General features: G+C 41.4%; 1 protein-coding gene across 3 annotated transcripts in view; it reads right to left on the bottom strand.

Moving 5' to 3' along the window:
• Positions 1–1,039: 1,039 nt before the first annotated feature.
• LOC103376609 (zinc finger protein 385A-like) overlaps positions 1,040–12,890 on the bottom strand; it is a 36,931-nt gene continuing 25,080 nt past the window's right edge. For 2 of the 3 annotated variants that reach the window (XM_008307036.1, XM_008307037.1), the window contains exons 4-8: positions 4,227–4,407; positions 3,420–3,740; positions 2,600–2,787; positions 2,421–2,507; positions 1,040–2,331 (exon numbers count right to left, since the gene is read on the bottom strand). In XM_008307036.1, the coding sequence (XP_008305258.1) occupies positions 2,104–2,331; positions 2,421–2,507; positions 2,600–2,787; positions 3,420–3,740; positions 4,227–4,407 (1,005 nt within the window). In that variant the 3' untranslated portion in view covers positions 1,040–2,103. The remainder of the gene's footprint in view (positions 2,332–2,420; positions 2,508–2,599; positions 2,788–3,419; positions 3,741–4,226; positions 4,408–12,890) is intronic. The other variant, XR_521328.1, reaches the window with a different exon arrangement.

The raw sequence follows: 12,890 nt of genomic DNA, 5'->3' as shown, positions 1-12,890 counted from the left end.
CTGCATTGTGTGGTCATTGACAAAAGATGAACTTAACTGAAATTTTCTTATCCCAAGTATCTTTTTATTGTATATTTATAATTTTATTAAAACTAAGATTTTTAAGTGTATTTGACTTATAATATTAAGTTCTGACTGTTCTACATTTAAGTTGACTGTACTTGAACAAATTAAGTTTCCCTGCTGTCAGTAACTTAAACTATTTGAGACAATCACTTGACGCAAATGATTTAAGTACAATCAACTTATCCCGGTTTACAGTGTATGTCGAAATTGAAAATGACTCACTCCCATTATTGCAGTACTGAACTATTGAATTTATGAGTTACTGTTGTCATATATGATTATATTTGGAAAGAAAATCACCAATCACCATTGCTTACAACCATAAATTCAGTTTAATGATTTTTTATATATAATTTTATTTAAATTTAACAATTAGGAAGCCCCAACGTGAATCATTTTTTAATAATCTACATTTACAGCAACGTTTCAATACACTTCTCCTAAATAACATTTAATACATTTGTAGACATTTTCTTTTTATTGCAGTTAACAAGAAAAGTTAGTAGGAGTGCTTAAAGTATTGCTACAGTTTCCATTTCCTAAAGCTTCCCCCTAAATGTTTCACTAGCCATTGTGACCGTTTTCACTGCGGGTGATGTAGGGTTGGAGTACACATGGCAGAGCAGACAAACTAAACATTTTTATCCCAACACAGTCCTACAATACTATCAAAAATTGTGGTTTTTTTTCTTATTGTTTTTGCATACAACTACTAATCTGTGTATGTGGTCCTTTTCTCTTCCTTTAATAGCACAATGCTGGTGTCTTTCATCCCACTGTTTCCAGTTTCCTTCTGATTGTGATGAGATGTGGTCTTCCTTATGTGCATGTATTGCAATTACCTGCTTCTAGACTCATAAGTCAACTGTCTTGCTGTGCTCACAGTGTTGAAGTTATTCCATTAAGACACTAAAACCTTTCTGTTTTGCGTATTGTGGTGCAGATAAGAAAAAAAAAAAAAGTAATAATCACCTTTTAAATGTATTTAGGACATGTAGGTTTCTCACCACAGACTTTTACTTGTGTGCTTTGTGAGACTTTTATCCACACGCTTGCTCTCAGTGGTCATTTAGAGATGATTGGAGAAACAGTCTGACTGGTGGCATCATATCTTACAGAGAGGAACTAATGTCGCATGGGGTTTTCTTCTTGTTATCTGCTTATTATTTTCTCCCGCCTTACTGCATTTAACACACACCATGACAAAAAACTCTAAAAGCTGCATAGTGCACCAGTAGCCAATTACGTCCTCATAACAACTCCACATTTGTCAAACCACAAATGTAATTAATGTGCGCATGACTTCATTTTTAAGACGTTGCGTAATTGGTACCCACTTGTTGTTCCTCTTTGACTTCCTGTTTGCACCCTGCAGAGGTAAAGATAGATCACATAGGGTAGCTGTGAAAATGCAGACATAGCTTGCAAAGAAAGTTTGCCAGATACTGCAGAAATAGTGTGGGAATTGTGGGTACCTTTTTCTCTTCATAGGCCACAAAAGCAGAACTTTACAGTGGTACAGTCCTCTATAGGGTGACAGCTACGGTATGATGCCAACTAACTTCAGAGGCAGCTACTATGTCTAACCCCAGTGGGCATGTTTGATAACATTAATGCTTTGGATACGTGATGAGTCTTTGCAGAGATGAGCATTAAAAACATAAGAGAGGTAGGGTTTTGAGTCTGAGGCTATGGATCACATAATAGATGAAGATATTTAGTCAGTTGAAGATTGGTGGATGCTCAAAGAAGTCCGTGCTCGATGGAAACTGTATAAGTTCCTCTTCAGAGTATCTGCAGAATCGGTGTGATCGTTGGCAGATAGTGACGAGAGTGATGAAGGGAAACTGGAGAGGATGGAAACAAACATCTCTACACAATGCACCATGAAGAGTCGTGTTTATATTCACTGTTTTTTTTAAATATAATGAAACACCAGCTGGAGCCACACCAGCCGATTTGGCTCTTGATGGCACAAAGTCTCCGGCCTCCAATTCACAGTGTGCTTCTTCCTGATTCGTTCTCTTTCTTTCACCATTAGTAAGGAGTGAAGAGGATTGGCCCGTGTGTGGTGCGGATGGGGCCCGGGGCCGGCCTCAGCAGGCTGAGATGTGTTCCCTGTAGGAGGTGGTGATGGGGGTGAGGGTGGGAAGCCGGGCCTGGAGGACGCAGTGCCAGCTGATTTGAGGATGCCGCCGCTGCCATCGCTGCAGCAACAGCGAGGGGATTTGGTAAAAGTCCGGCCCCCAGAGTTTTTGGAAGTTCCTTTAAGAAAGTCAGGGAAGATCATAAGTAACCATAAAACAACTTTAGCGATTTGAAATGACAGTGAGAAAGACTAACTGAATCTATACCATAAAGTCTGTGCGCTTCTTGTGCCGACTGAGAAGAGGATTAGGTTTCCCTGCAACTCCATCCCGATGCCTCCGGCTGGATATATGCTGGAAGAGAAAATGTGAGAGAAGCCAGATATTGAATATTGATATTGCATGTAAAATAATTCACTCTGGGTCTTTATATGTGGGTTTCTCACTTGTTTCAGCTGCAGCTCAGAGTTGACTCTGACGTTGCAGATCTCACAGTGGAAGGTACGTTCCTGAGTGTTGGGGTCAGAGGACAGCTCCCCTCCCTGCTCAGGGCTGGGTTTAGGACCCAAGCGTGGATACGCTTTAATGGGTCCCAGTCCACTTCGAGCCTCCAGGATAGTTTTATGTTTGGTACCTGGGCAGAACAAAAAGAAAGGCATTAGCTACAGTTCCATATGAGGCCATGTTGCATTGTAGTGCATGTGCTAAATGTTTCTAGCAAGATTTTCTTTGTCTGTTCTTGCTATTCTTGAACCATTAACCTCAGCTTTTAAAGTCCTTAAAGTATTAAAAAATGAAAATGTGAACATCTGCTACCTACTGAGAATCTTGTGACATGATTGAAATCTCCAGAACGGCTGTTAAATGGACCTTGTGATGAGATGGTTTTCTCAACTTGCGCATGTTTAACAGTGCAAAGAACAAACTCTGCAGCTCCAGTTGTTATAAAACCTATTAGGTTGACATGGAAGCTTTTTCCTATAATTGCGCTGATTCTGTGAGACGATATGTAATCTAGGTGATGAGGTTTTTATCACCACCCATTTAGATCCAGTAAAATCATGTTTTTAACATTTCATTCACACCACTAAGTGGCAGCAATGCACCTGCTTTAGTTTTACAAACTGAAAAATGCAGAGCAAGTGAAGAACCCCTTCTGAAGAGGCCTCAGTGTTTCTGAAGTGAACTACTGAATGCTCGTACTGCATAATTTGTAGATGCGTATTTCTCTTGAGATTGTGCACGATGAAGCTGTGTTGGACTAACCTTTGTTATGTGCCTCCAGTTGAGAAAGGGAATTAACAGCAACTTTGCACAGGGAGCAGTAGAGAAGCTTCTTGGCTTTCTCCTCCTCTGACTCTCCTGAAGACAGGCTGGGTGCTGGGGACGGGGTGTCAGGGAGACCAGCCGCTGCTGGGTCAGCAGGGGGGGTACTGAGGGCTGCAGAGGGGGAGGGAGAGGACGGCAAAGGCGTGCTGACAGAAGGCAGGAGGGCGCACTCGGTGTCTGCGGAGCTCAGTGTGGGTGTTGGGAGGCGGCTGGGGGTCAAAGGTGGCTCTTTAGAGTTGGGACAGGATTGAGTGTCGTCTGTAAACAGCACAAAGTTTTCTCATCAGTAAATCATTTGTTGGAAACCAACCGTCAATCATGCAATTAACCCTCCAACCCCTGATGAAAGAGTGAAAATTATAATGTGACCCTTCCAGCAGCAGTGCTGTGCTTGAACCTCTGTTTCCCTGACGGCTGCTGTGTGGGTCCATCTGGACCTGCCAGCAGCTCTGACCAGCACAGTGTGACATGCCATGTTAGCTTGATGGGACTTTTTGTTTTCTGTCATCTAAATTTAACTGTGTGATGAATTCCTGAATCTTTAAATCTGCATAGCTACACACTGAAGAAGGTTTTTCCAAATGAATACTAAATTATTTTCCATATTTAAGATTTGCAGGTTTGTAGATTCAATACACCTCTCTGGTAACGTCATATCATTTCACACTGCAGTTGTGTTGTGTGCCAGTTTGTGACAGACTCCTGTGCATGTATGTAACATCATATTTTACTGGTGATACTAACCCTGCTTATTATGATTAGGATCAGGCTCAGGACTGGATGGCAAAGGGCCGGGTGGGGAGGGCGAAGCAGGAGGGGGAGGGTTCTGCTTGTCACCATCTTGCAGACGAGGTGTCTTGGATGTCTCGATCCCCTTCACCCTGCGAGCGTGGCGGTTCCCCTTATAGTGGGCCTCTGCTTGGCTCTGGCAAAAGACATATCCAAAGTTTAGTTGAAATACAGGATTTGATTCTTATTACCATTTTTAAGAGAACATTTTAGTTTGTTCACCATGATGGTTGGCTTATCTTTTTTTTGTGTCAACACCCAGATTCCAATAGACCATCTAATGCTCCTGCTAGGATTAGACACGTGTCTTCTCATTGTCAGTCAGCTGTATATTGCTGTTTTTCCTTATAATTACATGTATAATCCAAAGCATTTAAAATATGTGGCTAAAGATGGGCTTATCAGTTGTTTATTATCAGGCAAATTCAAAGAAAAAGCTTATACTGAACACCTTCTTCTAATATTTCTGTTTCCAAAGTTTTAAACACAAGACATGTGCATTTTGAGTCCAGTTGATGATTTTCTTAACTCCAACCTAAATCTTCCATCTGCACATGGTTCAACTTTTCTTTGCTGTTAAGAGTAGTGATGAGATCATGAGATGTGGAAAACATGATTGAAACTCAGAAGATCAGTGAATGAAAACGAGAGACTGAAGAGTGAAAGAACGATGCTTTTGTTTCCTACAACAACAACTAATGAGACATTTGTGGCAAATACAGCACCTAAAATGTCCAGTTTTACTATATGTGACCATCAGCTAAAGACTGCGGTTGGTGATGCAGCTTCCAGGTGTGGATGTTTAAAACTGTAGCAGTGACCGTGAGCAAGGTCTGCAAATTAGCTACGGCTAAATGTTCTTTAGACATTGCATCGATTGCATTTCTATGCTTCTGCACCAGCGACAGCCAGAGGCATTATGTTTTCGAGTTGACCGTACAAGGTCACTGTGACCTCACAAAACACATTTTGGCCCATAATTCAAGAATTCATGCACTAATTATGACAAAATTTTACACAAATGACTAAAAGGGCTAAATGGTCAACTTTACTGTGACACTGTATCAAAAAACTGAGTGTTTGTTACCAAGATATTCATCCTTGCATTATTAAGTGTTAAACTGAACAATGGATGAAAATAATAACTACTCACAAAATTTCAAATATATGCTGGCACCCTGCGTTTTTGGTGCATTACAGTGAAGGGCTGCTGAGTTGATGGTTTGCAGCTATGATGTGCTGATGAGGCTGTCAGGGAAGATTAGCCTCCAGAATATTCTTGTCTTCTTTCACCACTGGTGTAATCACTGAACTGGCCTGCTGAGCTGATGATGATTATTGAGTGGTGGGATTATCTAAAATGGACTGGAGGGCTGTGAGCGACCAGGGACAGTTGACAGTCAGCTACCGAGAGAAAACTTGGTGTCCATGAGTGTGCACTTAAGAGGATCAGTTCAAAATGCAGTAAATTGGAAATATTACGAGTTGTGGACAGTTAAATCAGTCCTTACTACTGGGGTGTGGAGTTTAGATTTTAGCTGAGCAAAGATACAGCTGAGGTAAAAGGAGACAAGTTAGAGTAACCCTTTAAATAAATAAATAAATAAATAAAAATTATTTTGGTTTATGGTGGATTTATACTCTGCAGTTACATCATTGTCAGTGTCAGGGGCTCACATCCCCTACAGTGCCTATAAAAATTTTTAACCACGTCTTGGAAGTTTCCCTCTTTATTTGCTCTTCTACATTAAATCATTGTCAATGTGATTTTGCTTTTGATAAGAATTTTAAATAAAATGCTCTTTTATGTCAAAGCATAAGAAGATTTCTGCAAAGTAATGTCAGTTCATTAAAAATGTAAAATGTGAATGTTTCTCTCATGATGGCATTATAAAGACATCTGTATCTGGAAGGTCCAGTCATGGGTGAATCAGTGCTTTTGACTCTAACTACATCACAAAGACAGAAGAACACTCCAAACAATTCAGTGTAAAGGTTATTGCTAAGCAAAAGTAGGGGCATAGGCACAAGAAAATGATCAAATACAGTTAAATCCATCATTCAATGAAGTTCTATCTAATCTAATCTAATCTAATCTAATCTAATCTAATCTAATCTAATCTAATCTAATCTAATCTAATAGATGGAAGGAATACTGCACATGCATAAATCTGCCTAAAGAGGCAAACTTCAAAAACTGAGTGAATGTGCAAGAAAGAGACTAGTGAGGGAGGTCGCCAAGACAACTATGACTCCTCTGAAGGCGTTACAAGCTTCCACAGTTGAAATGTCATACAACAACTGTTCTTTGGTTTGATTAGACCAAAATGTAGCTTTTTCACCATCAGACTAGACGCTATGTTTGACAGACACTGAACACTGCACATCGTCACAGACCAGCCATTCTCACTGGGAAGCATGGTGGTGGCAGCATCATGATGTGGGAATGTTTGTCAGCAGTGGTAAAACTCCAGTGTGTGGCAGATGTGCACGGCTGACTGAGGTCCATCCACACAAGCTCAAATATGATTTATATTTTGGCCAACAGTACATCTAGTAAATACTCATAGGAAGGGAGGAGGGGTGGTGGGTGGGGGATATATTTGCAATTATTCATTTTACTTTGAATTGACTATGATTTAATGTTAAAAAACAATAAAATTGGAAAACTTCCAAGCTGGGTGAATGGGCTATTTGTATAGAAAAGGGATTCCCAAAAACAATACATGGATTTAATCTAAAAGTCTTGTTTTTAATATCATAATCATAACAGCCTCACTGTTCACGGTTCACTCTCCTGCAGACATATCAAGGCTGCATTATGGTTCTTCTTACAAACAGAACTTTTTTTTTTTTTTTTTTTACTGCTGCTGCTTCAAATTAAATGCATTCAACTGGCAAGATACATTATGGCTTTCATTGTAAAGCAGTCACAGAAAACACAATGTTTATGAGCTGAGCACTGAAGGCATCTATTCATTAAAAATGCATCCACAAAAATAGACAACATTTTCTTTGATTTTTTTTTTCTTTCTTTTTTTTTTAGCTGCAAATGACAATATGCTTATAGTTAGGCACAGAGATCTGCTATGGTTTGGATATGATCAGGTTTAGGCAACTAAATCACAGGGTTTAGGTTTTGGAAAAATGGTGGTTGCAATTAAAAAGGTGTGTGTTTGGTGCCAACTCTGTCTTGCATCAAAATCTGTCACGCACCATAAACCAACTCAAACTCCACACCCTTACTTTCTGCCTTGCCACACAAAAGGCTCACTGCACTGGTATTTAACATTGGCACTGGACGTAAATCATGAACTGCAGAACTGTCCAATATGAAAATACTTCCTTGAGATACTGGGCTGGGAAATCAGTGTTACCCTCCAAGTCCAGATATCATGTACATGTGCACCATCAAATGAAATCAAAGGAAAGAGTGAGGTGTTAGGGCATAAATATAGTTCCTGTAAGCTCCTGATTAATACAGTAATACAAGACTGTGTATGTGACTCTATGTGCATGTGTACGCACAAACAAACACCTTCTGGAATTAGATATGCTTCATTATGTAAATAACAAGCCAGAGGGACCCACATAAAGCAGGTACATGTTGAGGGCTCTGAGGAAAAGGGGCGACTGGGACGTGTCGAGGATGCCTCTGTAAGCCGTGGTATTAACTGCCGATGATAGTCACCCATATAGCCCTCATCCTGATTGGTGATGACAGAAAGGCAGATATAGCTCTGCCTGTGTAACTCTACTCCTTTGGCTGTTGCTCCCCAAAGCCCTACAATTAGACAAGGAGATGAAGGCCTACAAGTCGACAAACATATGACAGCAGCGACCTCAAAAGGAAGAAATACCCAACGGTCAGTCTTCTCGTTGCAATCCAGATTCCGTTCTGCTGTTCTTCTTATTTGCCTCTCCCTTTTGGTTGCTTTGTTTCTGCTTGAGCTTTGACACTTTCACCATCATAATGACCTTCAATGTCTGGTCTTAAGAAATCAATGAAGGTCCGGCATCAATTCAAGCATAAAGATAGATGGCAGGTTCAGAGGTGGGGGTGGGATGCAGCAGAGACAATGGGGTCAAAATTGATTAAGGTCATCTGATCATTGCAGCTAAGAGGAAAGGTAAATATAAAATAAACCAAGATAAAATATAAATTATGTTCGGCACAGAAGATAAAGTGAACTGAGAGAAGCTGCGAAAGCGCCTATGGAAAGGAGGATTTAGATGAATGAAGAAGCAGAAATGGGATTCAAGGAGAAAATGAGAGCAAGTGAATGTCTCTAAAATCCCTTTTCTCTCTAAGCAGGATGTGCTTTGATGTTTTATCTATAAAGCGACAAAGGCACAGAAAGCAGATAGAGCCGGTCTAGCAGCCAAATCTACTGTACGGAGGACAGACAGCGGCGACAGGAAGAGGGGGTGGAAAAAGGCTTGAGAGGGTGGAGAGAGGGAGATGGTATACGGTGTAACCCCATGGAGGGAGAGCGTGAAAACTGACAAGGAAAATGAAAAGTTGCCAAACAGACAGGAGATAGTAACAGTTTTGTATGTGCCCAAGGAAAACAAGAAGAGAGAGGGAAAGGAAAGAGAGGGTAGAGAGAGACAGAGAGAGACAGAGAGAGAGAGAGAGAGAGAGAGAGAGGTGTCCACTATGGTACAGCAGTGGTGACGGTGGCTAATGCAGCATGGTGTGACGTCAACCTTGCAGCAGAGCTGAGCCGAACACTGGCAGGCTAATCTGTCCTCTGTGGCCTGAAATGAATTGCGGTGTTATAATTACAACATGTGGGGCTACGGGTGTAGTAGCAGTGAAAAGCACCTGCTCCTCAATGACCACTATCAACCAACGTCTGCCTCTTTCACTTTGTATTCGACAGTTTCCATTAAAAGCCAGCCTCCCTCAGAGATAGACACGAAAGAAAAATGTTGGTTTTATTAATATGCTTTAATGTCTTATGACCTAAAGAGGACTTGATGTAAAATAATGAGTGTTTGCCTGCCTTTGAACTGCAGCACAGCCCAGACAGCATGAGTAAGTCAAGCACTGTACTGTAAGCAGAGTATTCCTTCATTATTAAAGAATGTCCACCGTGCTTTAAGCTCCCAGTCTCTCGGGTTACGGTGGAAAGTGCTGTAGAGCTGCAGCAGAGCAGATGCACGCCGCGGCTCACAAGTAAAACAGCAGGCTGGACAAACAGGTGGCTCAGTATTTGGCTTCTTGCTGCATTACGCAGGAGCGACATGAGACGCCAAGCGTTTTCATACATGCAGATTCAGTGAACTCCCAGGCGTTTAGTATGTAAATATGAACATGCTGAAGTAAATAAAAGCACTTCTCAATCATGTACCCATGCTCATGTAGACCATGTGAGAACATGCAGGTCTGAGCAGGGAAGATATAATTAAGCGGCCCCTCGCAGAGAGAACAGGGCAGTGTTACACAAGTTTCAGATGACTCCCTCCCTGCCTGTGTCCTTTACACACCGCTGCATTTAGAGTGCAAGTGTTTAGCACTTCATCACCGGAATGCAATCATATTTTTAGCCAAGCTTGTATATCGGACTTTTGTTTGATTTCTGCTCATGTTTGAGTTAGAGATTACAGTGTCAGGTCATAAACACCAGGATTTTTCCATCCATAGAGGCCTTTTCGATATTGATTACATTGATTCAACCTCAGTGTTCGGCTGCACGACATCTTCAGCTCGAGACTTGACCGTAGAAATTAGCCTGAGCTGTTTTATTTTCTGGGATGATCTGAGATATCAGCCGTATATTTCTGCCGATAAATGCATAGATGCAACTTGATGAGAAATGTTGTGGCAAGAAATGTGCCGTCTAGGAAGGAAAAGCAGTCTTGGCCGTTAAAATATATCCACTGCACACATGTACTTAGAAACGCAAACACACTGTAAAAGGCCCTGGACTTGGCACATAAAACGTCAATCATGTCATCCGGTAGCTGCGTTTTGGATGCCCACATTACGAGTTATTTGCTTTTCTACTTCCGTTAACACTTCTGCCTCTTTAATGGAGACACTCATATCATTCCTCTAAAGTTTCATCACTTCTGGCCCCCTTTTATTTCAGTCCATCTGCCTTATGTTGGCATCCCGCTGCCTGTCAAGAGCGAAATGCAGAAAATGCGCTTCCTCAGCATGAAGATAGCTTTGAGGACGAGCTGCGGTTCATCCTCCTGTTTCACACCAACCCTCACACGTCTTACAACCGTCCATTAAAACCTCATCTTGAGTGGACTTGAGAACCAGTCTTAGTGTCCTCACAAGCCTCCTATGAGGACATGAAGAGTTCATTTGCAAAAACAGATAACTCAGTTTTTTCAGATTTTTTGCTTGAGATAAAATCAATCAAACTGAAGTTGAGTGGATTTGACTCAGTAGAAATGACATGACAAAAATAGAGATAACTTAAGTTTGATTGATATTGTCTCAGGTAGAGGATGGAAAAGTGGGTTTTCTGAAGGTTTGTGAAGATGGAGTTGTCTGTTTTTGCAAATAAACTCTTTACATGTTTTCTAAGCCTGATGCACATTTCAATCCAACAAAATATCTGCACACAAACAGAAAGGTTTTGCAAATTTCCTGAAGTTTGTTTGTTGTCTTTCTTTATCTTTTGTCATGATGCAAAGTTTTGTGACAAAATTTACCCTCAAAACTTTGACACTGGAGTGTAGCAGTACATAAAAAAATCCTATCAGACAGTCACGGAGTAAATTAAGCGAACAGGGATTTCTCTGTCTCCCCCGCACTCTTCAGTCCAGACAAGATAAAATTGGAGCAGGGAAACTGTGAACCAAGTTTTCGCCAGTTCCAGCTGTGCAATCAATCACCAACCTACTTTGGGTCCAAACTACTAACTTTGCAGGTCATGATTTAATGTGTGCAGCGTGCAGGTGCAGTGCCCTGGGCATCTATGAAATACCAGTAGGATGTTCTTAGGTTACATGAATTTCCTCAACCAACTGGACATTCGGTAAACTCCTGCTCCCCGTGGTGGCCGCTGCACCTTTCAAACTTTAGCTTCTTGCAGAGAAACTTCTAAGTAAAGTCAGAGATTCTAATCTAACACACTTTTTGTCAAATATATTGCATGTCTCCTCATAGCATGTTAGCTGTCTGTTCTGTATTTGTGTAGAAAAACATATCCAGTGCTCGTACACAGCCCTGGCTTTGTAGGTGGGAAACAAACCTAGTGGCTCAACCCTGTTCTTATTCTCCTGGCATCAATGGCCATTTTGTCAAAGCTGCTAGTGTCTGAGTACAAGGTGGCATCAATGCCACCAAAACCAATATTCAATGGCAATAGATGGATAAGAGCTTATCTAGTTTTTGAAAGTGCCATAAGGAGGTTGGGGGGGCAGGGGAAGTATGGGTTACAGGTCTTTCACACAGGAGACTGAGGTTTGTTTCCAGGGTTGCATCATTATTTATTCATTTAGTTTTGCTTTATTTTGTGACTCCAGTTTAATTTTTACTTACAGTTTGAAGTGTGAGCACCAAAACAACTTGGTCAAGATTAGGAAAAGATCATGACTTGGGTTAAAACATGCTTTTCCACAATATTAGGAACATGTCACGTCTAGTCTGACCTACCAGATGCAGATGTGGGTATAAGCCTGCCATTGGCTGTGAATTTTACACAGGTTTCTCCTCCCATTCCCCTATCTACATGTTAATGTTGTCAAAAGTCCCTTTGCTACAGGAAATAACAACAACCTCTAGGCTAGCTAACTAAATTTAAGTTGTGCCGAGGACTTGTATCATCATGTGGTGAATTTGCCATTTTAATCACAGTGTTTGCCTCCCTGCTTGTAAATGTTCCTCCAAAACAGCATTTTTAGGGGGCACCATTGCTACATCCTGGGCATAGCAGTGCCCAGGACGACTGTCATTGGTTTAAAGAAATACAAACATGCCAGAGTTTTTCCTCCCTATAGCAGAATAATGATGAGATGTAGCCACTGTGTGAGTGCAGGAGAATGTTCTGGTTATGCGGGGCTAATAGAGGGCAAACATGGCTGCCTATAAAAGGAACAACACCAGTGGAAGAATTTAGACAGTGGTATTATGGCATTTATTTCTGAAATTCAGGGAATTTATAGATCTGGTAAACTATACTGCACACTGAAAAATGGCAGTTTGTAACAAATTAGGACTGAGACCAGGCTTCTAAATGTGGGCTGCATGGTGAAACAGTTGGTAGCACTGTTGCCTCGTAGCAAGAAGGTCGCCGGTTCGCGTCCCGGTGGGGGCACCGGAATCTTTCTGCGTGGAGTTTGCATGTACTCCATGCAGCGTGGGTTCTCTCCGGGTTCTCCGGCTTCCTCCCACAAGGTCCAGAAACATGTTGAGGTTAATTGGTGATCCTAAATTGTCCGTACGTGTGAATGTGAGTGTGCTCGGTTGTTTGTCTCTAAGTGTAGCCCTGTGATAGACTGGCGACCTGTCCAGGGTGTCCCCTGCCTTCACCCTGAGTCAGCTGGGATAGACTCCAGCCCCCCTGTGACCCCAGTGAGGATTAAGCAGTGTATAGATAATGGATGGATGGATTGATAATTCTAAATGCACCTATAAAACTGTGAAATAAAAGC

The sequence above is a fragment of the Stegastes partitus genome, unplaced genomic scaffold (genome assembly GCF_000690725.1).
Source record: "Stegastes partitus isolate 25-593 unplaced genomic scaffold, Stegastes_partitus-1.0.2 Scaffold51, whole genome shotgun sequence".
Lineage (NCBI taxonomy): Eukaryota > Metazoa > Chordata > Actinopteri > Pomacentridae > Stegastes > Stegastes partitus.
Note: the sequence above shows the minus strand (reverse complement) of the source record. Positions and strands in the feature narration are given on the sequence as shown.